At 38.5% G+C, this 20,941-nt stretch overlaps 1 protein-coding gene across 2 annotated transcripts in view; it reads left to right on the top strand.

Moving 5' to 3' along the window:
• Positions 1 to 20,941, top strand: part of JCAD (junctional cadherin 5 associated) — a 60,346-nt gene that overhangs the window by 21,201 nt on the left and 18,204 nt on the right. For both annotated transcript variants that reach the window (XM_072412667.1, XM_072412668.1), the window contains exon 2: positions 17,722 to 18,083. In XM_072412667.1, the coding sequence (XP_072268768.1) occupies positions 17,785 to 18,083 (299 nt within the window). In that variant the 5' untranslated portion in view covers positions 17,722 to 17,784. The remainder of the gene's footprint in view (positions 1 to 17,721; positions 18,084 to 20,941) is intronic.

Genomic DNA, 20,941 nt, shown 5'->3' with positions numbered 1-20,941 from the left:
TTGAAATTTACACATTTAGAAACAAGTCAGCATTTGCCACAATTCTATTTTTGTATACAATGACACTCAAGTGTAAAGCATTTGTTCTTTTTGGTAAAGTAAAATTAAAGTCTTGCTGTGGGAGACTACCCTATTCTAAATGGATTTAGAATAGGGTAGTGATGTGCTTTACCATCATGAACATCAATGGCCAGCATATTGTACTTTACCATGCATGCATTTATAAAATATGTTACCTAGCCAAGTGGCCATGCTGCTGGTATCCAGCTTGGTCTTTCTGGCCCCAGTAAATGCATAGCTTTTACTGGGCCCAGAGTGGCATATCATCTGTCCCTCCTGTACAGACATATTGTAGTTCTTTGTCCCTCTTATTTAAGTCTGTAGGGATAAAAAATAAATAAAATTGGCTATGAAGCTGGTTTTAGAGCAGCATGTGTAACATATATTCAGTACTTCATTCTTGTTTTTACTCTAGTAAACAAAAGTGCTATCACATGTGCTTTCCATACTGGGAGAGTTAAGAAGGGTTTCTGGGTGTTCTCATTATCGGTCCACAGAACTGTTTCCCTCTCCATGCCAAGACTTGAGAATAAATAATGTTTAATTTATTTTTTTGGCTTTGCAAACCATTTATTTGTTCCAGGGAACACAGCAATACTATTTCAGAAATGTAATGTAAAGAAAAATATTGTGCTGTATACACAATACATAAAACATTTCTGATAGTAAAACAAATAACTTCCCTATTGTCCCTGATCTGGAGGAATTGTCCCTATCCAAAAACCAAGATCCCCTGTCTGGCCAACCCAAATAAATGGTTTGCAAAGCCCTTTTCCTTAGTTTGCATCATACTCTTCATCCAGCTTTTAAATTATTCAATTTGTTTTTTTTTCATTTGGATTAAAGCAATTTTTGTGGAGTAAAAACACGTAGCACTCTATTTATAAAACAGGGAATCTGACATTCCCTCAAACATATCTTGGTGGGAATGTTCCAGGTCCATGGTCAATGTGTTTCAATGGCAGGAATGACAAATTCCCTGTTTTATAAATAGAGCCCTCAAAGTCACTCAAAAGTCATGAGTTTACCAATAACTTTTCAATGCATATTCTTTTTTATATATTATTTTTTACATATTTTTATACAATTTGCCAAATGACAGTGTGGCAGGGGTTTGTCAATTGCTTTCATACTTTGACACAACAAGTCTCTCTCCTCTTAGTCTTTTAAAGTTAGGAGGTAAGACAAGTCTAAAACTTTTGCAGGATTTGATTTAAGTAGATGCAAAACATGGACAAAATTTACACCATTAGTTTTGCTTTTTGACAGAAGACTTGTCAAAGGTAATTGATGGGGTTGTCAAGCATCATATTGAGCTCTTTCACTATACTCGTTAGAAGTATTTGATAATTTGCAGCCCAATGGCTACATACAGTGTCTAAACCCCCTGGAGCCAGCTGTGTGGAGAGACCGTGTTTTTGGGAAAGGTTGCCATAGACAAAGGGCCTCATTTATCAAAGCTCTTCAAGGCTGGAGAGGATACACTTTCATCAGCAAACCTGGAATGAATTTCTTCAAAGTCATTTGCTATTTGTTAGCAAATGTTTTGAATCCTGGACCTATTCCAGGTTACCTGGATCACCCAGCTTCACTGATGAAAGTGTATCCACTCCAGCCTTGGAGAGCTTTAATAAATCAGATCCAAAGAGAGATCCAAATATATTTTCAAAGCTGCATTAACACGTGCAATTATTGGCTTTGGAAAGGATCTTTCACAATCCTTTCCAACGATAAAGGACTGCATGATGCATGAACGAGTGTTGTACATACATCAGGGTTCTGCTCTATGGAGAAGGGAGGGGGAGAATGGCGGCGCGCACCCTGCTGTGCACTCTCCTCCTTCACTTGCATTACGATCGTTCGTCGTCCATCGCCTGTGGATCCGCCAGGACGCTCCTTCGGGCGATGGACGACGGGCGACGGATGCCAGATTCTCGTCCCATATCGGCCCTTATCCGGTGAGAACCATTGGATGTGTGTACGTAGCTTTTGGCATCACCTTTTCTGAGAGATGGTTAACCTCTGCTTCACTGGTTTCAGATAGTGGCCCACACCTCATACAGCCTTCACTCATGTAAACAAATTTGTTGAGGACTATAGTTCACTCCCTCACTTGTCAGTAAATAGAAAAATTTCATATGGAACTGGTCAGAAAAAAAAAACAAAAAAATTGCCACTGCTGACTTGTTTTTGAAAGTGCAGTTTAAATGACCTGAAACACACAACCATCCAAGGTCAAAGTTAAAGTTGCCAACCTTTTTACTTTTTTCAGGTCCTTGGCTTTTAAAAATTATCCTTTCAGTAACTAAGCAAGTCTGGTACAATGCATTCCTGATATGCCAAGTAGAACAACAGTAAAATGTTTCAAAAAGTAACATAAAAAAAAGCCATTGAGCTACAGTCAATGACTTTGCCTAGGTTAACATAATATCACCAGTTTACTGAATCTTAGAGGTCATTTATCATTATACTTTATACTTTATACTTTATCATCACTGTTTCTCTGTGCTTCTCTACAAGTAGATTTTATGGTTAAATAGGATAACGGGACTTTAAAGGCCAAATAAGCAAATTCTCCAAAATCACTTAAAATTTTTATTTTTTCACTTTATTCTGAATCACATTTTAGAATACATCACAACAAAACATATAAAAACTTTATTGGCACCAATATAGATCTCCTTCTGGAAACTCTCTAAAGCGAGGTATTCCAGAGTTTCCAGGTAGGTAGAAGGACTTTCAGCAATACATATGGGTCCTATGGGTCCAGCCGTCATGGCTGGTGGGAGGGGTGGGTAAAGTGCTTTACATAGCGTTCTAAAAAATGGGAAGCTGGTATAGGACCCACATTTATTGCTGAAAGTCCATGATTAAAAAACTGTAATCCAATGTAGAAAAGAGAGGGCTATGGACAGTAAGAAGGGTTAGTTAGGAACTAGATAGTGCTGGACATGCACCAGGAAATGAGGTAGCTCTATTTGCCTTGCTGCAGATTAAAAAAGTGCTAGAGGCTCACAGGGTGCAGTGAAATCCCAGGAGAGGATCTTGTACAACTGATAATGTGGCTGCTTAAGCTTTCCATGTCCTGGAACTTTCCCCCCTTTTCATTGCAATCTACTGAAAGAACCATAATTGTCATGCTTGGCCGTTCATCTGATTTGGACTAAAAAATATGTCTTCCTCCTTTCATTTCTGTTATATTGGGAGGACAACATAAAAAAGATCTGTATGGGCAATACATTTCTGGCAAGATCAACAAATATTATTATGTGCTTGATGAAAATGTTCTAAGCCTGAACTTAAAAAGGTAATGGGACCATGGCTTATACAAACAGGCAATCTACATACATAAAGGTTTAATTATCCTTTTTTTGGGGTTTTAGGAGAATGTGAGCCTAGGTATGTTTATGGGAAAAAAGCAAACAGGAGAGCTCATTTTGAAACATATTATAGTGAATGAGCCTTGTACAGTTGCACAAGGACACATGCACTAGGTAAAATCCGATAATCCTTCCTGTAAGAAGAAAACCGAGGGAGACCACACAGAGAATATACAGATTCTACACTGATAATGTCCCTGGTGGGGACCAAAGTCATTGCTGCAAGGCCATCCTAATGTTGTCCTCTTCAGGAATGATCACATGACATGCCTAAATCCTCAAACATGAAGAATAGCAATGACCGTCTAAGTAATGCCATTTTTACTATTTCATGAAAATTACCAACTAAAAATAATTCATTGCCTGGAGCATTCTGACTTATTCAGAGTAAAGAATTGCAGTACAAGTAATCCTTCTCCTCTGCTTGCCCTCTACACGTCAAATTCATGGCCATGCAGCAAAGAGACATAAAAATATTACAATTGCCGCTGGTAGACATGCTACTTATGATCTAGGGACATGACAACTAGTATCTCTAGTAAGGGGCACAATAATAAAGCTGGGGACCAGAATGATTGCCAACAAAGTGCTGTTATTTCAAAGGTATAACAGCACTAATTATATTGGCTTATTGATCATCTAAAATAGTTGTAAGTTTTATGAATGATACCTAGTTCCTAAAAGAACTGGGGATTAATACTGTCTACTGGTGATTATACTACAACTATTGCCATGTTCATACATCACTAAGAAGCATAATGTTCACCATACAGGTAGGCAGATGGCATTTGCCACTTTGATGGTGGCAAATTCCATAGGCCACAATAGAGATCAGTGGTATTTATTATAACCAGGAGATCACAGGAATAACTGAAGTGAAGTTGTAGCAGGTAAACTCCATTCTGGCACTTGATGTGCTCCAGAACTCTTAGGGGTACATGTACATGGGCATTTGTTTTCGCATCTCAGGTGGTTTACCTCCTCAAGGTAACTTTCTGGATTTGGACTGCCAACTTCTGCCAACATCTTTTAAGCAGAATTAATGTCTTATAGATAGGTTAGCTCAATTTCCAGTTTCTGGGGGGGGGTTAAGGGAAGGGGGCTACACCATATTATTTTTTATCAATTCCTTATTGCTCAATTTTTAAACAAAGCGAGAGCAAGAGGAAAGTTGTTTGTCACAGGGGACTGGAGTAGAGACACAGTGAAAGTTCTCTTCATGCTTCCCCAGGGCTGCTTTCTTGATGCAGATCACTTTGCTGCAGTAAGTCATTAATACTTTCTGCTGCTAAAGTAACCATCTCAATCCCATCTGGCCCTTTTCTCCTAGTTGACCCCCATCTTGGCTGTGACCTCTCCACTGGCTGTACTACCTATCCTAGATGTGACCCCCTCCATGGGGGCTAAGTGCATCATTTGGGTTATCCTTTCCATTCCAGCCCTAACCCCTCCATCCTGGTCCACTTCTCCATTCGGGGCGAAACTCCCAAACTTGCTGACTCCTATATCCTGGCTGTGGCCTCCTCCATCCTGGCTGACCCTTCTTTCCTGGCTGTGACCCCTCTATCTTTATGTGACCCTTCCAAACTGGCTGTGACACCTTCATCCATCCTGACTAACTCACCCATCTTGGACAGTGGTTAGAGATTGCAGAAGACTAGGAGATCATTTTTTTGCATAGGTATGTAATTCTTTGCATCTTAAATCACCAAATGTGGAAGGCAGTGTGTAGCTTTTGCCGTGTTCTCTGCACAATGCTACAAAGAGCAAAGAGAGGTAAAAGCAGAGCCTTGTCACATTACCTATCTATCCAACATGAGTACATAAAGCTTCGCCTACTTTAGAGTCCTGAAGCAAGCCAAGCAAAAAAGGAATGTGTGAATGACAAAGTTGTGCCTCATTTGCAGTGCAATGTGCAGATCTGACATACTATGGAAAAACTGACTCTAATAATACCATAGCAGATAAATCTTTTTCATCTTTTAGACAAGTATTACTGTATGAAACACTGCAAATCAATAGATTTTATACCCAGCCACCCAGTGGAGCATTAGTTCCCTTTGACCTAATCTATAAGTTTTACTGAAAACACCTGCTGTTACAGAGTTCAACATCTCAAGCTCAAGTTAGGTCCATGCAGATATACAGGTCATGTCCGTCACTCCACAATCACTTGTTTGCCAGATAAGAGGACCTTCTATGAAGTTTTACACAGAGGCAGATACGGTATATGGCCTCTTTCTCTGCAGCAAATGCAGGAATGCCTAGAGTAGCCAGACCCAAAACAAATATCTGACTGAACCTAAAAACTCATCTCTATAAGCTTTATTGGTGTTTTTTTTCAAGATCTTTCAGTGGTATTTTTCTGTGTATGTGCTTACCAACACTGCACATTTGGCCCAGTGCCGACCCTCAGTAATTCACAAGGGTCTTTGCATTATAACGTCATTATAATAGTTTCTTGATGGAATGTTGTGGACCTGTGTTTGTTTGCACATAGTTACTATGTGGAACATGCTTTATCAACTGATTAAATTAGCAGAGTGGAAATGAATGCACTGGTCTGCATCCTCAGGAAGTTACATGTAATGCTGGGTGATGTCAACCTATTTTAACAAAGGCTCCCATGGGATATCCAGGCCCCTTGAATTTTATTAAAGCGACTCTGTTCCTAAAGTAAAACTGTAAAAACTCTGCCTTTAAAAAATAGCAGATATTCACTATTCCTGTTGGCTGCACTGCTTTATCAAAGAGAAACCTCTGGTTAAAAATCTCCAGAATCCTCTTCTTCTAAAAGGAATTTATTCTTGACTCCCGCTGTGCTCAGTGGTTAATTCTTTCAACCCTTAAATTATTATTTTGTCCTGTAGTGACATGTTGCCTTTTAATGGGGGAATTTTAACCTCATACTATATATATATATATATATATATATATATATATATATATATACACTGTAATTGTAATATTCTGTAATTTGTTCTGTCTCTTTGTTAAATCTGTGGTTTCTATCACCTTTGAGTGGATCACCTTGCAAAGCCAAAGGTTCCAAAGGCCCAGCAGTTGCCAGCTAGTGGGTGGATTCTACAAGCAACAAATGTTGATGATGATTAGTGCATTGCATTGTGGCAGGTGCACATTCATAAAAGGACATCTCAAATATCAAATGTTTATACATCTTATTGGAATCCTTTGGACTAGCCAATGTAGTGTGTCATAATGCAAAAAGTGGTGTCATGATCTCCTCACTTCTAGTGGTGTCATGATCTCCTCACTTTTGCAGAGGTCCTAATGGAAAGAGGTGGTAGAGAATGAGTGACAGGGGAATCAAATAGGTGGTGGGGGTATTGACGAAAGACATGAAGTAGATGGAACTGAATAGGTGGGGGATTTGGGGTTAAGGGTTTGGTTTCCAGAGAACGTAGTATGAGTGGTATAAATTGGTATGTTATCCAAGTATTTGCGCCGGTTTTCCTCCTACATCCCATAAACATTCTTTTCAGTTAATTGGCTTCCCCCCCAAAATGTGCCCTAGACTGTGTTACCATATGACTATGGTAGAGACATCAGATTGTGTACCCCTTTAAGAGACAGTTAATTACATGACTATGGACTTGCTAAATTGCTGAATATTGTTTGTAGCTATATAAATAAAAGATTATAATATGGGGGAAGGAGCTGCTATAAAATGAAGCACAAGCAGTGGGAAGAGATGCTGGAACCTACAAAAAGGATGTAGGAGGAGGGGATTTCCCAGAAAACATAATATAGAGGAAGAGCTGCCATAGAAAGTAGTGCAGGGTTGAGGGTCAGAAAACATGGTGTGGACAGGGTAGATACCAGGAAATATTGTACAGGTGGTGCAGAGTGCTGCAAGGTTTCAGTTCCTTTTAACAAATTACCATTTTTTTTAAGATAGAGTAGGGTATTTAACTTGTTTACCTCCATAAACTACACCTATTCCAAGATCTTTTAGTGCATGTATGTACATCAATCACAACATCATAAAATGTCTAGCACTTGCTGTCCAATGTATTGCAGCCCATCCTGGAACTAGTGAGGGTTAAAACCAAAATCAGTGCAGCGTATTGACCTCTCCTCCCTGTCTGTCATCACCGGATGATTAATCTTGGAGCACAATCCATCACACTTCTACTTGATTTGCACACTTAGTTGCTGATGGAGCATGTATTTTTGAAACTTGTTTGCTTTTATCTGTGTTCTGCCTGAAATATGAACTGGACATGGGTGCAGTCATTAGAGCCTCATGTTTGTGTATCTTTATGTGTGGTTTCAGTAAAGGCTAGATTCTTTGCAAAGAACATCCAAGTGGCTGTCTGTTTTAACTTTGGTCGGGGGCCAGCAGTAATCCAGCTGTGAGTATAAGGATTAACTTCAAACATTAGGAACCACTTCCATGGCCATGTATGGAAGGGTTCTGGCTCTCTGTACTGATTGGGGTAAAGAGTAGGCAGATGAATGGGGCTAATCTGTAGTGTAGGTACAACTTGCTACATGGGGGGCCATTTCATTATAGGGTTATGGGTTTCGCCAGGTCTGCTTAAGTATGTCATGACAATCTAAATCCTTTTTCCATTATAAAGCAATAGCAAAATGGAAGCTTTGAACAACTAGAGGTCAACTCCAATCAAACATAAAAGCATTTGCATTTAGTCTGACTCCAATGAAACCAACCTGCCATTTGGCTCTTATCATCACCCAGCCTTTTATTTTCTGCACAAACATGTCCTGCTAAAAAAAAAATTAGTAGATGTTAGTATCTTATTCCCATTTTATTTGTTCTGTATCAGCCTGTAAAAAAACACAACTTGTTGCATTCCATAGTTCAAACACTTTCCCATAAGCCATGCCCACATACACTAGAACAATGTTACTCAACCAGGGATCCTCCATAGATTGCTAGGACTTCCTTGAGCAATTTGTGCAATTTAGGTCTGATTAGGTGACACCAATGATCTTTTTGGCTATCTATAAGGTTGACATTCCTTCCTCTGGCCAGCAATGTTGGAGGAATTCTTCTGACCACCACACTGTAATATACTGTGAGTTGTGAATATAATATTTATACCAGGGGGTTCCTGAAGACTAGAAAGATATTTCAAAGGTTCCCATGTTAAAAAAGGTTGGCAAAGGCTGTGCAAAAGCTTGCCAATGATAATGTAGAGCAAAGAATCATGTGCCATGCAAGAATGCTCAGCGCTGCGTAATATGTTGGTGCTATATAAATCCTGTTTATTAATAATAATAATAATAATAATAATATTAATAATAACAATAATAATGCTAGATTTGATGGCAATGGCTTTATAGAACTAAGCTTTGTAAAAACTAGTAAAGAGAGTATTATTGTTGTCCACTCTGTTGCAAAATGCTGCTGCAGGCTGTGATGCCGATCCATTGAATTCAGTATGTATGGAGTAGCTAATTAAAAACAAGGATTAGGAGTTCTGCCTTCAATTGCTGTAGTGGTCAATATAAAGAAGTCACAGTCAGGAACTTATTATTTTTAGTCTTTTATTTCTTTTAACTTGTGCTTCCTTTGACACTGTCTTTATTCTAATAGTTTATATCAGGATATACCTGTAAAACAGATTTCACACACTCACTTTTGCTGCTTCCCACATTGCTAAATACTTCTGCAATCTTAAGAAATCATCTGCTACATTGACACTTTGGGGGGTTTCAGAAGTCAGGAAAGTTGGTTCCCTGCATCCCCCACAGCTCCCATTGGTTTCCTGCTCACCTCCGACTATACCATGGTATAGAAGTGATGAGGAGGTGCTCGGGGTAACAGTGAAAGTCTCTGCTCAGCTCGGTGAAACATTGAAAACACTAACAGCATTTATTGAATCCTTCCAAAATACTGCAAATTCTGATTTAATAGGAGCAGAGAATTCCATGATGGTAAATCATATTGTTCATTCTTAGAGAGCCAGACAGAAATTGGCTTATACAAGAATCTAAATATTTTGCAGGCTTATCTATGAAAGATGTATCCATGATCCAATATTTAACTTTTTCTGAGCTTCACTCTGGCTGAGGATTACTTTAGAGGTGAGAGATCATCTGAAATATCACTGCTACTGCTCTGCCAATTTCTTGACTGCTGATGACACAAACCATCTCCTGAATGTGTATAACAGTATTACAAACCAGACCCTGCACTTAGGAGAAATGTAAATAACGGCATTGCTGTTCTAGTTACTGAGGAGCTGGAAGATAGCGTGTGTCTGATTGTGACTTCAAAACATGTTGATATACCCCTAGATCATCCCTTTCTTCCTATCAGGCAAAGTTTGACCTTGACCCTCCCTCCCACCCATTCATCAACTTTTTATTAAAATAAAAAACCTTCCAGACCCTTTACACCAACCTATTTCTGCACAATGCCATTATCACATTGTGCAGTTTTTTTAAAGCCTGAGTCCTCTTTCAGACTTATGGTAAACTGCAGCTAAATGATCACACACTCAACTGCACTCCCAACTGCTCCTGTTCATTTGTATGGGAGCAGTTGGAAACTATTTTGTGCACACAATTGCATGAGGTTGCATTTGCGCTGTGGACGTTCGTGGCATAGTCCCTGGATGCGACATGTAGCTTCGGGCCACCCTTGAGCAACCAGTAATTTCACTGACTTGGATGAGGACACAATCCAACCAAACTGAGCTGCTGCTGAATGTGGTTGCATTGTAGTTAAATTGGGCCTGATTTATTAAAGCTCTCCAAGGCTGGATATCATACACTTTTATCAGTGAAGCTGGGTGATCACTGAACAGGTGGGGGATTTGGGGTTTGGGTTTGGTTACCAGAGAACGTAGTATGAGTGGCATGAATTTGTATGTTATACATGTGTTTGCGTGGGTTTCCTCTGGGCACTCCGGTTTCCTCCAGCAGTGGATAATTTAGAAGACTCAGGATGGAACATGTCACAGGTGATCTAGGCTTTAAAGAACTAAAATTGGCTTTTTAAACTTGGATATTTTTGAAGCTAACTCAGTTATCATTGGTAAAGGTTGTTGCCCAAAAAAGCATGGCATCACCATTGGACTGAACGTAGGGAAAAGTATAAAACTTTGGATTTGGGGTGCTCCTATCTGAGCTCAGTGTTGGGCTTTAATAACTCTTTGAGGTTTTTTGTATTTGTCTTCATACTGACAGGGATACAGAAGGAAGTAAAAGGAAATACATTCAAATACATTCATACATGCAAGAGTCTATTTCCTTGTTGTCATTGAAACAAGTTTTCTATTGAGATTTCCTACACCAATTCTATTTCCCATCCCTTCTTGTGGCAATGCTCACCAGGATCAATAGTGAGGAAGGAATCTTTAGTCAATAGAGAGTCTATGTCTTGCTTACATAGACATTACATAGACATTACCATTACAGGGACCCCCTCCACCACCACCAAGAGACTTAGGATAGCATGCAGATGAGCTCTTATAAACATAGGAGCTCATCTGCATCATCTTGCATAGGCACCCAGAAAAACCTTGACAATGGCAGCCTTTCCATTGAGGTCCCATGACCCCTTGAGTATATCTCACCACTGGATTCCCCCAGAATATATGCTATTTTATGAATTAGCTTGCTAGCTCTCAGGCAAAATGAAATATGTAGAGCTGTTGGGTGGCATTTTTCTTAACCGTTATTCTTTCTTTTAAGTATTGCTATGAAAAGCTGCGGGTCTCCTGCATTACATTAGACATCTCAGGAATGCAGATCCCCTACCCTGTGAGGACACACACATTCTATGCACTCCCAGTCCACACAGCTCAGGAAAATGTTTATATGTCTTGGTCCTTAAATTATGCAATCAGTTATGGCAAGGACTTGGCAGATTAACATGAAAACAATGTATTTTGTATTCATTTCTGCACACTAGCCAGATTGCTGAGGCTTTCTTTCCTTGTACATAATGTTCACACAGTTTCATACTGAAGTTGTTTCATACAATATGTTCCCATGCTGTGTTCCTGAAGAGGAAATGCTTGACATGTTTAAATGGTATTTGCAATTATGTATTTTCATAAGTGTATTTGATAGAAGGGTTTGTGGATTCTTCTTCTCATGGCTACCAGTATGCCAGACAGTGTTGTCAACACTATTGATGAACCATAACTTAAAGTGAACTCAGAACAGACATAAACAAAGAAAACTCCAATGTGAAAAGTTAGGTCCTTAAACAACTTTAAATACAGATAAAGTAAATACCTGAATTTGTCTGTATTAAGCCTCTTTGAATGCCATATACAACAGTGCAAAGGCTAAGGGATAGAGAAACAGCACTCTAGGCCAATCCAGGAAGATAATTCCATCTGTCTTTTCCTTGCCAAGTGTTTAATTAGAGTTGTGGGGTGACAAAGATGTGTTGCTCACCTTAAAAAAAAGAGTATTATCAGGTTGTCTGCCTGGCTACACTGTCTTCTAAGGATGTGTAAATCCCAAGACTGGTTGGGCAGAAATACAAACTTTTGACATGTAGAACAGATGCAACTTGGGCACAAGATAATTAAACCCCTTCCACGTGGCATAGGAACAGGTATTGCAACTGCCATTAAAAACTAGGTTCCATGCTCCAGATGGACCCCAGGGACTGTCACTTGTTCAGACGTATGTCAATGCGAAAACCTAGCAGCTCACTTGCGACTATAACTGCCCAGCCACTTAGTATTGTAAACAGAGCCAGTAGAGGAGATCTATTACTGGTTTCCTCTTCCCAGCTTTGCATTAGATGAATTCATATGTCCAGACCAGCATCAGAAACCAGTACTAGAAAGATTAATCTTCTGTCTCTGTTTCAGCATTGTTAAAGGATGATGTGGCATATAGTGGGAATGGTGGACTTTTATGTAAAGGGGGCTCCTAATGCTAGGAGTGACTCTTGTGCTAGGATACTCCCACTATCTGGTTGACATGCCTAAATGTAGCAGCTACTTTCACAGCCCCCTCTCATCTTAATAAGGTTAGGTAGTAGGATGGGAATATTGGGGATGTAAAATAGCGTTTGTTTGTAGTACCCTTTACAACTACCATAATAAACATGAACCTATGCGTGAAGGATCTGATTTGTCCAGTTCATTATATATCTAGTAGTAGTTAGTCATATTTAACTGGACTTGTTTTTGTTAGGTTGAAGATGTTTTGCAGCTTTCTAATGATAGATGAACTAATAAAGCATCTTGAAAAGCTGTATCCAACATAACAAGAACAAGTTCACTTGAATGTGACTAACTTCTACTATATATAACATGAGCTTATGTTACACACATGTATTGAGCTATAAGAAACACCAACGAAGAATCAATGTGTTGTATATAGATAAAAATCACACTTAAAATTAAGTGGAAACAGTGGAACACATTGAAAAGATGATTACATCACTAAATTAACCCCCTTTTCTTGCTATCTACTAATGAGGGTCCAAGGACCAATATTAGGGTAATAAAGATATGCATTGGATCCTTCATGTTAAAGAAATCACATACTATAGCTCCCATACATTACTGTATGTTTGCTAAAATCCTCCTTTGGTATTGAATGTGACCCATACTTTCTCCCTACTATTCACACACCAACTGGTATTTAGATGGGGCTGAAGGTGAGACTGTCTGTACCGCCTTTAGTATGTTAAAATAAAGAATATCATAGTTGTAATCTGATTTACCTCTACTGGTCTAAGATATTACAAAAGTTGAAGATCAAGTGGTGGGGTGAGGAGTACCACATTTTGTTGAGTGTTGTCAAAGTTGTGTGAATAGGACTACGTACACGCATCAGAGGATTCTCGTCCGATATGAGGCCCAGGGCTCATCTTGGATGAGAATCTGACAAATGTACAGAGGCCATCCAACGTCGTTCACGGATCTATCCCTGCAGGTCCATAAACAACAGAAGACAAATTACCTCAATGGAAGCGAAGGGAGGAGAGCACAGCGGGGTGACGCTCGCTTGTTCTTCCCCTGCCCTCTCCATAGAGCAGAACGGCACTGTAGGTACAATACTCTTTCATTCATCTTTCGGTTATTTGTAGTTGGAAATGATCATGAAAGATTGTTTCCAATTAAAAAAATCTTCTGTGTGCACATAGCCCGATTCCTGTTCAGATATTCTGAGGCTGCCCTCTAATATACAGGAGCCACAGATAGTTGTCATAACAGATTGTATTCAACAAGTAGATGTTTATTAAAATGTGGAACATTGGGTTTCTTCAAAGTCCTCTTTAGAAGAAGCTGCAGGACCAAATTTTTTAAACCCTTCAAACATACTTTGCTGTTCTATGGAACACACTTGATAAAGATTTAATAATTTAGATATGGTGGTTCAGCATAGAAATGTCTAGATAGCACATAAAGTTCAGGCAGACCTCTGACATGTATCAGGTGCAGGTAAAAGTTTCAGTGTTTTGGGAACAGTTGCAGGATTAGTAAATGGGACAGACAGAGAACGGCGCTGAGAACGGTTGGACTGTCAAAGTAGAGGTTTCAGATGTAAACAGAGACCATCAGGCTACTTGTAACCACCCTAATATATATTTTGTTTTTAGAAGATGGGGGGAACACCTTATTCACAAAGCGATATAGGTTTATTGAAACAATCCCCATTTAAAGGGTGCTGGATGGCATGCTGAAAACAAGAAATCCTTTTTTAGGCAATATACCTCTTCATTTTGTAGACTTGACCCATTCTCTCCCCTTTAATGTGAACCCTGTGTGGGATTCCGACCTTTTGCCCGGGACCTGGTACTCTCCTACTTAAAAAGATGATTTAATGTGATGCAGCAATATATCATCCTATCAGCTGCAAACCCCACCTTGCCTTCATTATCTCACCCCATCCCATATTTTTCTAATTGCAGGAGTTATCTGACAACTCAACCAGTGCAGCATGTAACACTAATAGAATTAGCATAGCCTATTATTATTATTATTAATAATAATAATAATAATAATAATAATAATTATAAACAGTATTCAAAGGGAGTTCCCTCTACACGTGGGACGCCGTCAGTCTAGTGATCAGCGGGACAGCAGCAAGACGAGAAATTGGGAGCAGTAGAATTATAGAGCCAAATGCCCAGCTGAACAACATATTTATAAGGATATTAGTTAAGAATTGAGCCATTGAAAACAGCCATGTAAATAAGTGGACATCCAGGGTGTACATATGCCGGAATTACTTTTAGATCATCAAGATATTCATTGTGCATTATTAGAAGCTGGGTCTTTAGGTAAAATCTTTGAATATATCGAAACAAGATATTTGAGACGTTATTTGGTTGCGGCATATAAGAAATAGTCCTTATACTGCTGTCCGCCCTTTACCAACTAAGAGGGGCGCTGCATGTTCACAACCAGATCTCCTTGCTTTCCTGAAGAAGCGGATTAAATCCGCGAAATGCGTAGAACTGGGTATACCTTTCAAGTAAAACCCTTAGGAGTAAATAGTTTGTGATAAATTATTTTATTTTTGTAATTTTTAATTGAAGAGTTTTAATGTTATTTAACCCAACTAGCGGTAATCCTGACTCTGGGGGATTTTCCATGCAAAAAGAGGAAATCCTGAGTCACACTTGGGGTCGCTAAAAAGATTTAAAAAACCTTCTCTTCTCCCTCCGATCTCCAGCCAGCAAATGCAGAGGCGATCTCCCGAGTTTCCCAATGACGTCTGTGCATGCGTCGGTGCAGGCGGGAGGAGCGGTGGGAAATTCAAATAATTTTGTATTGGATTCAATACAAATTAGCTGTACTGAGTCGAATACAAAAAAATCTTGATAATATATATATATATATATATATATATATATATATATATATATATATATATATAATTATAATATTATATATCCTACTGTACAGTTATATTACATGTATCACAATTTTTTTATTTTTCTTTTTACAGATTTTTATTTAAAGTTTAATATTAAATTTATTAAATATTGGACATATTTCGCCGATGTAAACGCTTTGCGCATGGAAATACGGAGAGTATGCTAGGGGGTTAGTGAAGTAAGTTCTTTTATAGATAAAAAAATGTTTTATTTTCTTTTTTTGATTATTTTGTTGTGGTGGAATGGTGGCTTCAAAAGTCCCAGAAATCAGTGATTCTCCACAAAATTGCCATTTAGTATTTATATGGCACCAACATATTACGCAGCGCTGTACATTAAAAAGGGGTTGCAAATGACAGACAGTGACACAGAAGGAGGAGAGGACCCTAACCCAAAGAGCTTACAATCTAGGAGTATTATTATTATGAACTTGTATTTCTATAGCGTTGATATATTTCATAGCTTATAATGTTTTATTTTGAATGTACTTTTGGCCACATAACTCTTCCTTTACATATATCTAAAAAGAAATAATAATATTAATATTTTATCATTTACACATATTTCACTTTTTTATCACGGGTTTTACCTTAAAATAATTTTTTTGGTAGCTTTCTTTTCGATTTGTTACTTTTTTGTTAGGTTGTTGTTGTTTTTGTTTGGTTTGTCTTTTCTTTTTGTTACTGTATTAAAGTAATGGTTTGTAAATGGGTATATTTCCTATTGTGATCGCTCTTCTTTCATGTTTAAAGTAGAGTATACACTGTTAATGCCACTTCATGGAAGGTTCACCAGGTTTCTATCATTTCAAAGGTTGCTTTTCATGTTTTGAAATCACTTTCAAAAAAGTGAAAATAATTGAAAACATTTTTTAGTAGAAGTTTTTTGAAAGAGTAAACATGCAACAGTACTTTTTCTTGTTACTAACAGTTTTTTAATTCGCACCTGTGTGAGAATCCTGAAAATGTGCAGGGGAGCCATTCAGGAAGACAAGGGGTATTTCTGTACAGAGTCCCAATGAAAAGAACTAAACTTTTGTAATGTTGAAAGTTTTAAATTGGAGGGTGGGGGGCTCAAGAAGTTTACCTAGTATGGGGCAGTCCTGTTGGGGTGTTAAGATGATGTAACTTGAAAGTGCATTCCCCAGAGTTACATCTTCAGTGGCAGACATGGAAGATGATAGGAACATAAGAAAGGTGGTAGAAAATGTCAGCAGCAGTAGAGAGGAATTTCAGATTTCACTTTGTTGGAGGATCACCCTATAGTAGGTAAGTGTTCAATAATATACCATTATGTCGTGCACATCTGCACATTATGGCAATAGCACACTTAGCACAAAGTGGCCAAGTTCTGATTTTAAAGAATACTTGGTGATCCTATCATGAATGTCCTTGTCCAGGCACCTTCTGTTAAGCGATGACAGCAGTCTATCAATGGTCACCCTGTGACATGTGTTGCTGATGGAGACCGCACATGTCTGTACTGACTTACACTGCATAACAATAATGTGTAGGGAGAAAGTGCATAAAATAGGCTAGATGGGATCAATATCATCAGAAAATGCATAAAAGAAAAAGGTGAAAACAACAACTTATAGAACACAAGGTAATTGTGTAAGATATTTTGTGCTGCACGCTCTCCCCCTTCCCTTGCATTAGGATCGTTCCTCGTCCATCGTCCATGGATCTGCCAGGACGCTCATTCGGACGAAGGACGACGGGCGCTGTACACACGCCAGATTCTCATCCGATATCGTCCCTGAGCTGATTATGGGGCTAGAACCATAGTATGTGTACGTAGCTTTAATGAAGCAGTGTTTGGCAAAAGAATCTACTGAGCGCCGTTCATGCTGCTTATGGACTGTAGAGCTCAAGCTATGACTCTGAAATGGACATCTGCAGAGAGACCACTGCTTTCACACAGAGAGTAAAATACTACAGTAGGCTGGAAGGAGACAGGCTTTTCTACTCGGGCTGTGGTTGCTTTCTAAAGAAAACAATAAAGCTTTGCACACTTTTTTGTTTTAATGCAGCTAGAATGTATGCAGCTTTCAGACTTGAACTCTAGTCTGTGGTCAGTTTTGGTCCATTGTGATACAGTCCACCCCATGCAACTCTTGCCTCACCTCTTGTCATCCTATAAATGTGTATTTTAGACATGTACCATTTCCTAATGTGTTTCCTGGTTCAAGGCACCTTCTAAAATAAGCGGAGTCAGCAGCCTAATCTCATCCCTGCTGCGGCTGCACATACAGGCCCTTTTCTTGGCCAGATCCTCACATTAGTCATCAAAGCATCTGCATATAATTTAACATTAGGTAACTCAACAAAGTCTGTCATGAAAAAAAAAAGTTTGCAGAGTTCTGGATTCTTAAACCAGCATGAAACACGTGCTGAGTGATATTTATTTTACTCTTCTTCCTTTCAGTGATGAAAGACCCTTTGAAAGTAAGGTTTGCCCCGGCATAGCAGTTCCTCCAGGAAACACAGCATGTTCAGCGTGGAGGACCTCCTAGTTTCTCATGGGTATAAAGTGTCCAAGAGCGCTCTCGCCTCATATCAGCACAGGACTGAAGGCTACCAGCACGAAGCAACAGACAGCAGGTCTGGCAATGGGATCTTGAATGGTTTTCAGCCTGACTCAGAGCTTTTTGCTGCAAACCCCACACAGACCAAGGGCCTCTTCAATGACCATGAAAAAAATTGTGTGAACAAGAGAAGACAGATCTCTGCTGCAGGCTATCCCAGGAGCAATCAGTCCTCGGACTCATGTCATACATCAGAAGCAGGGTATGTGCCTAACCTACATTTCCCATCTCATGGTAAAACAATGCGCCACTGTGCTCCCCTCCTCTTGTGTTAGCATTTTTGTCTTTTTTCATGCCAACTTTTTTTTTTTTTTGCAGAGGATACTATATTTAGCAAAGCTACACCATGATTGTGCTTATGAAATTATCGGAACGGTTTACGGTTCTAGAAGCGAAGCTGTTTATTTGTATGCGACAGATTAATTTTAGCTTGTTTAGGTTATAGATGATTCTGTAAAATAAATACCTAAAACAAGATATTGGAAGAATACGTCAGGAAATTGTTATTTTTGTAGCAACCGTATAGGAATTTCAGTAAGTTTTATAAAATTTGGGTGAGGAAATGCCTGAGTGTCAGGATGTCTTTCCTTTTCTGTTTATTCTGCAAAAAAATAAACTGACATCAGAATATTATTTTCCTAATCACTGAATTTAATTTTTATTACATCAATGATATAATTAAGTTTATTTACAATAATGAAGATTGAGTTGTTAGGGGGCTGCCACTGGTGCCATGACTGCGTAAACAAGAGTCCTTCTGCCACTTTTACCAAAACTTGTGTGACCTTTCATATAGGATAAAAGGGAGTTTTCCTTTTACCATGGGGAAAAAGAAACAATGATTAGTCAAGAAGAATGACTAATGTCAGGTCTGACTTGAACAGCAACAGATACCCTAATCTCCTAAGTCTGTTCTCCTATATTCATAATTATTATTATTATTATTATTATTATTATTAATATTATTGTTATTATTATTAATAGTATTATTATTATTAATAATAATAATAATAGGCAGTATTTATATAGCACCAACATACTACACAGTGCTGTACATTAAATAAGGGTTGTAAATGACAGACAGATACAGACAATGACACAGGAGGACTCTGTTCCTAAGAGCTTACAATCTAAGAGGTGGGGGAAGTATCACACAATAGGTGGGAGGGGGAGCGGTGTCTGTTCCAACTAGTTGACATTCTTTATATTACAAAAACTAAAGCTGGACTCAACATTAGGCTTTCCTGTAATATAAATGAGGACACATAAAATATAACATTTCTGAAACAGAATCAAGTTCATGTCTGATTAATTGTTTCTGAATATTGGTCCATACATGGATGACTTCTGGCTGTGTTTCTTTTCTAGTCAAATATATATGGAGCAGTTTGGCTACCTTTGGTGTTTTGTTTAGTGTACGTTCTGTAAACTTTCTTTCCATTTCCATTCATTTGTTTTTTTTGGAGCATATTGATAAAACTGAAAATAATACAGTCAATACCCATTCAATTGCATTCATCCCTCAATTCTGCACAAGCAAACTGTAGGTAAATGCTTTATTTCTAATTTAGTGGGGTGATTTACTAAAATGAATGTAGGCTGTTTACTTGCCAAGGTGCATTATCAGCTTTATCAGGTTTGCTTTGTGGATGTGATGATATTTCACTTTGCGAATGAAGATTGTAAATACTTAATCACGTGCAAGGAACGTGAATATGATTGAATAGCTAAAGTCAGCAGAACTTCATCCCATTTACTAAACTAAGTGATGTTTTATCTGCAAGGGGATAATTCACATTTTTATGTCAATAGCCTATTTCTTTAGTATATCAACCCCAGTGTGTCTGGGTTTGAGCAAATTTTATGACTATAGCACTGCTTTGCTTTGCTTATTAGGTCTTATAGCAAATCATATTGCAAATGTGTCAGAGACGTGTACAGCATGGACAGAAAAGATGCAAAAAAGTCAGAGATTAAAATTTTATTTGTGACACAAACTGACACCAATACATAAAATATAAAGTGGGTGTGTCATTTGTATGTCATTTAGTTGTTTGTGTGGCTGTCAGCGTAAATTTGGAATCACATTTAGTAGATGTCAGTTCAGAGTTTACAATATTGGGCCAGTAAGAAACATGCTTGGAGTTATTGTTTGTCATTTCTATACCACCCATGCAATGCCCTTCCAGTGGCATCAGTATCCAAATAGCAGGCACAAATAGAATGTCTCTGGATATGTTCCTATATTTGGGACTTTATAGTAGAATCTCTGTTATTGTTAAATATTAAATGAATTATACATATATATATATATATATATATATATATATTATGTTGCTTTTTTAAAGTGATCATTTTAATGATTTTTGAAGCCAGGTTTAGGGCTTGTGTTGATGTCATCAATTTGGCATAAGTTTAGGAGACTTCTGAGATCATTACAATTCGTTGAGCACTGCAGTTAACATTCAGTTGACCTCCTTCTGACCTGCATTTGACATCTCCAAGAGGGTTGTGCATTCCCATTGTTTTGTGTGATGCAATCAAAAGCCTGTTGGGACAGACCTTTAAAATAATCAGTAGGCAGTAGATATGAAAACCTGACTTTGAGGTGTAACTTTATGTATGTTTATACACGTTACGCAGAAAGCCCAGAAATATGGAGTGAGGTTGGCCTCATTTCTCTCATGTTGGCAAGTGAGGCCACCTGTCATAATTATAGACCAAGACTGAGGTGTTGGAGAGACAGACAAAGCTAACCTGGAGCACAGTGGTGAATCCATTATTGTATACAAGACTCCCAAAGGACCCTGCAAGGTATATAGACTTACATATATACAGACCCCTACATGCTTGCTTTCCATATCTGCTGCCCATTTTGCACAATCAAGCATGCAAAGTACCAAAGCCAGTAAATGGTTTTATCACTTTTTAGGTTTTAGGTATGCTGAAGGTTCTTTAAGATTTTTTTCTCTCCAGTGTTACAGTTGGGAAGATTTCCTCTTACCATGTGAGAGGAAGCGGAGAAATATATCCCCAGCAAGAACACATTTGAGAACAAAA

This window comes from Pyxicephalus adspersus, chromosome 5 (assembly GCF_032062135.1).
Source record: "Pyxicephalus adspersus chromosome 5, UCB_Pads_2.0, whole genome shotgun sequence".
NCBI lineage: Eukaryota > Metazoa > Chordata > Amphibia > Anura > Pyxicephalidae > Pyxicephalus > Pyxicephalus adspersus.
This window is presented reverse-complemented; position numbering and strand designations above follow the sequence as displayed.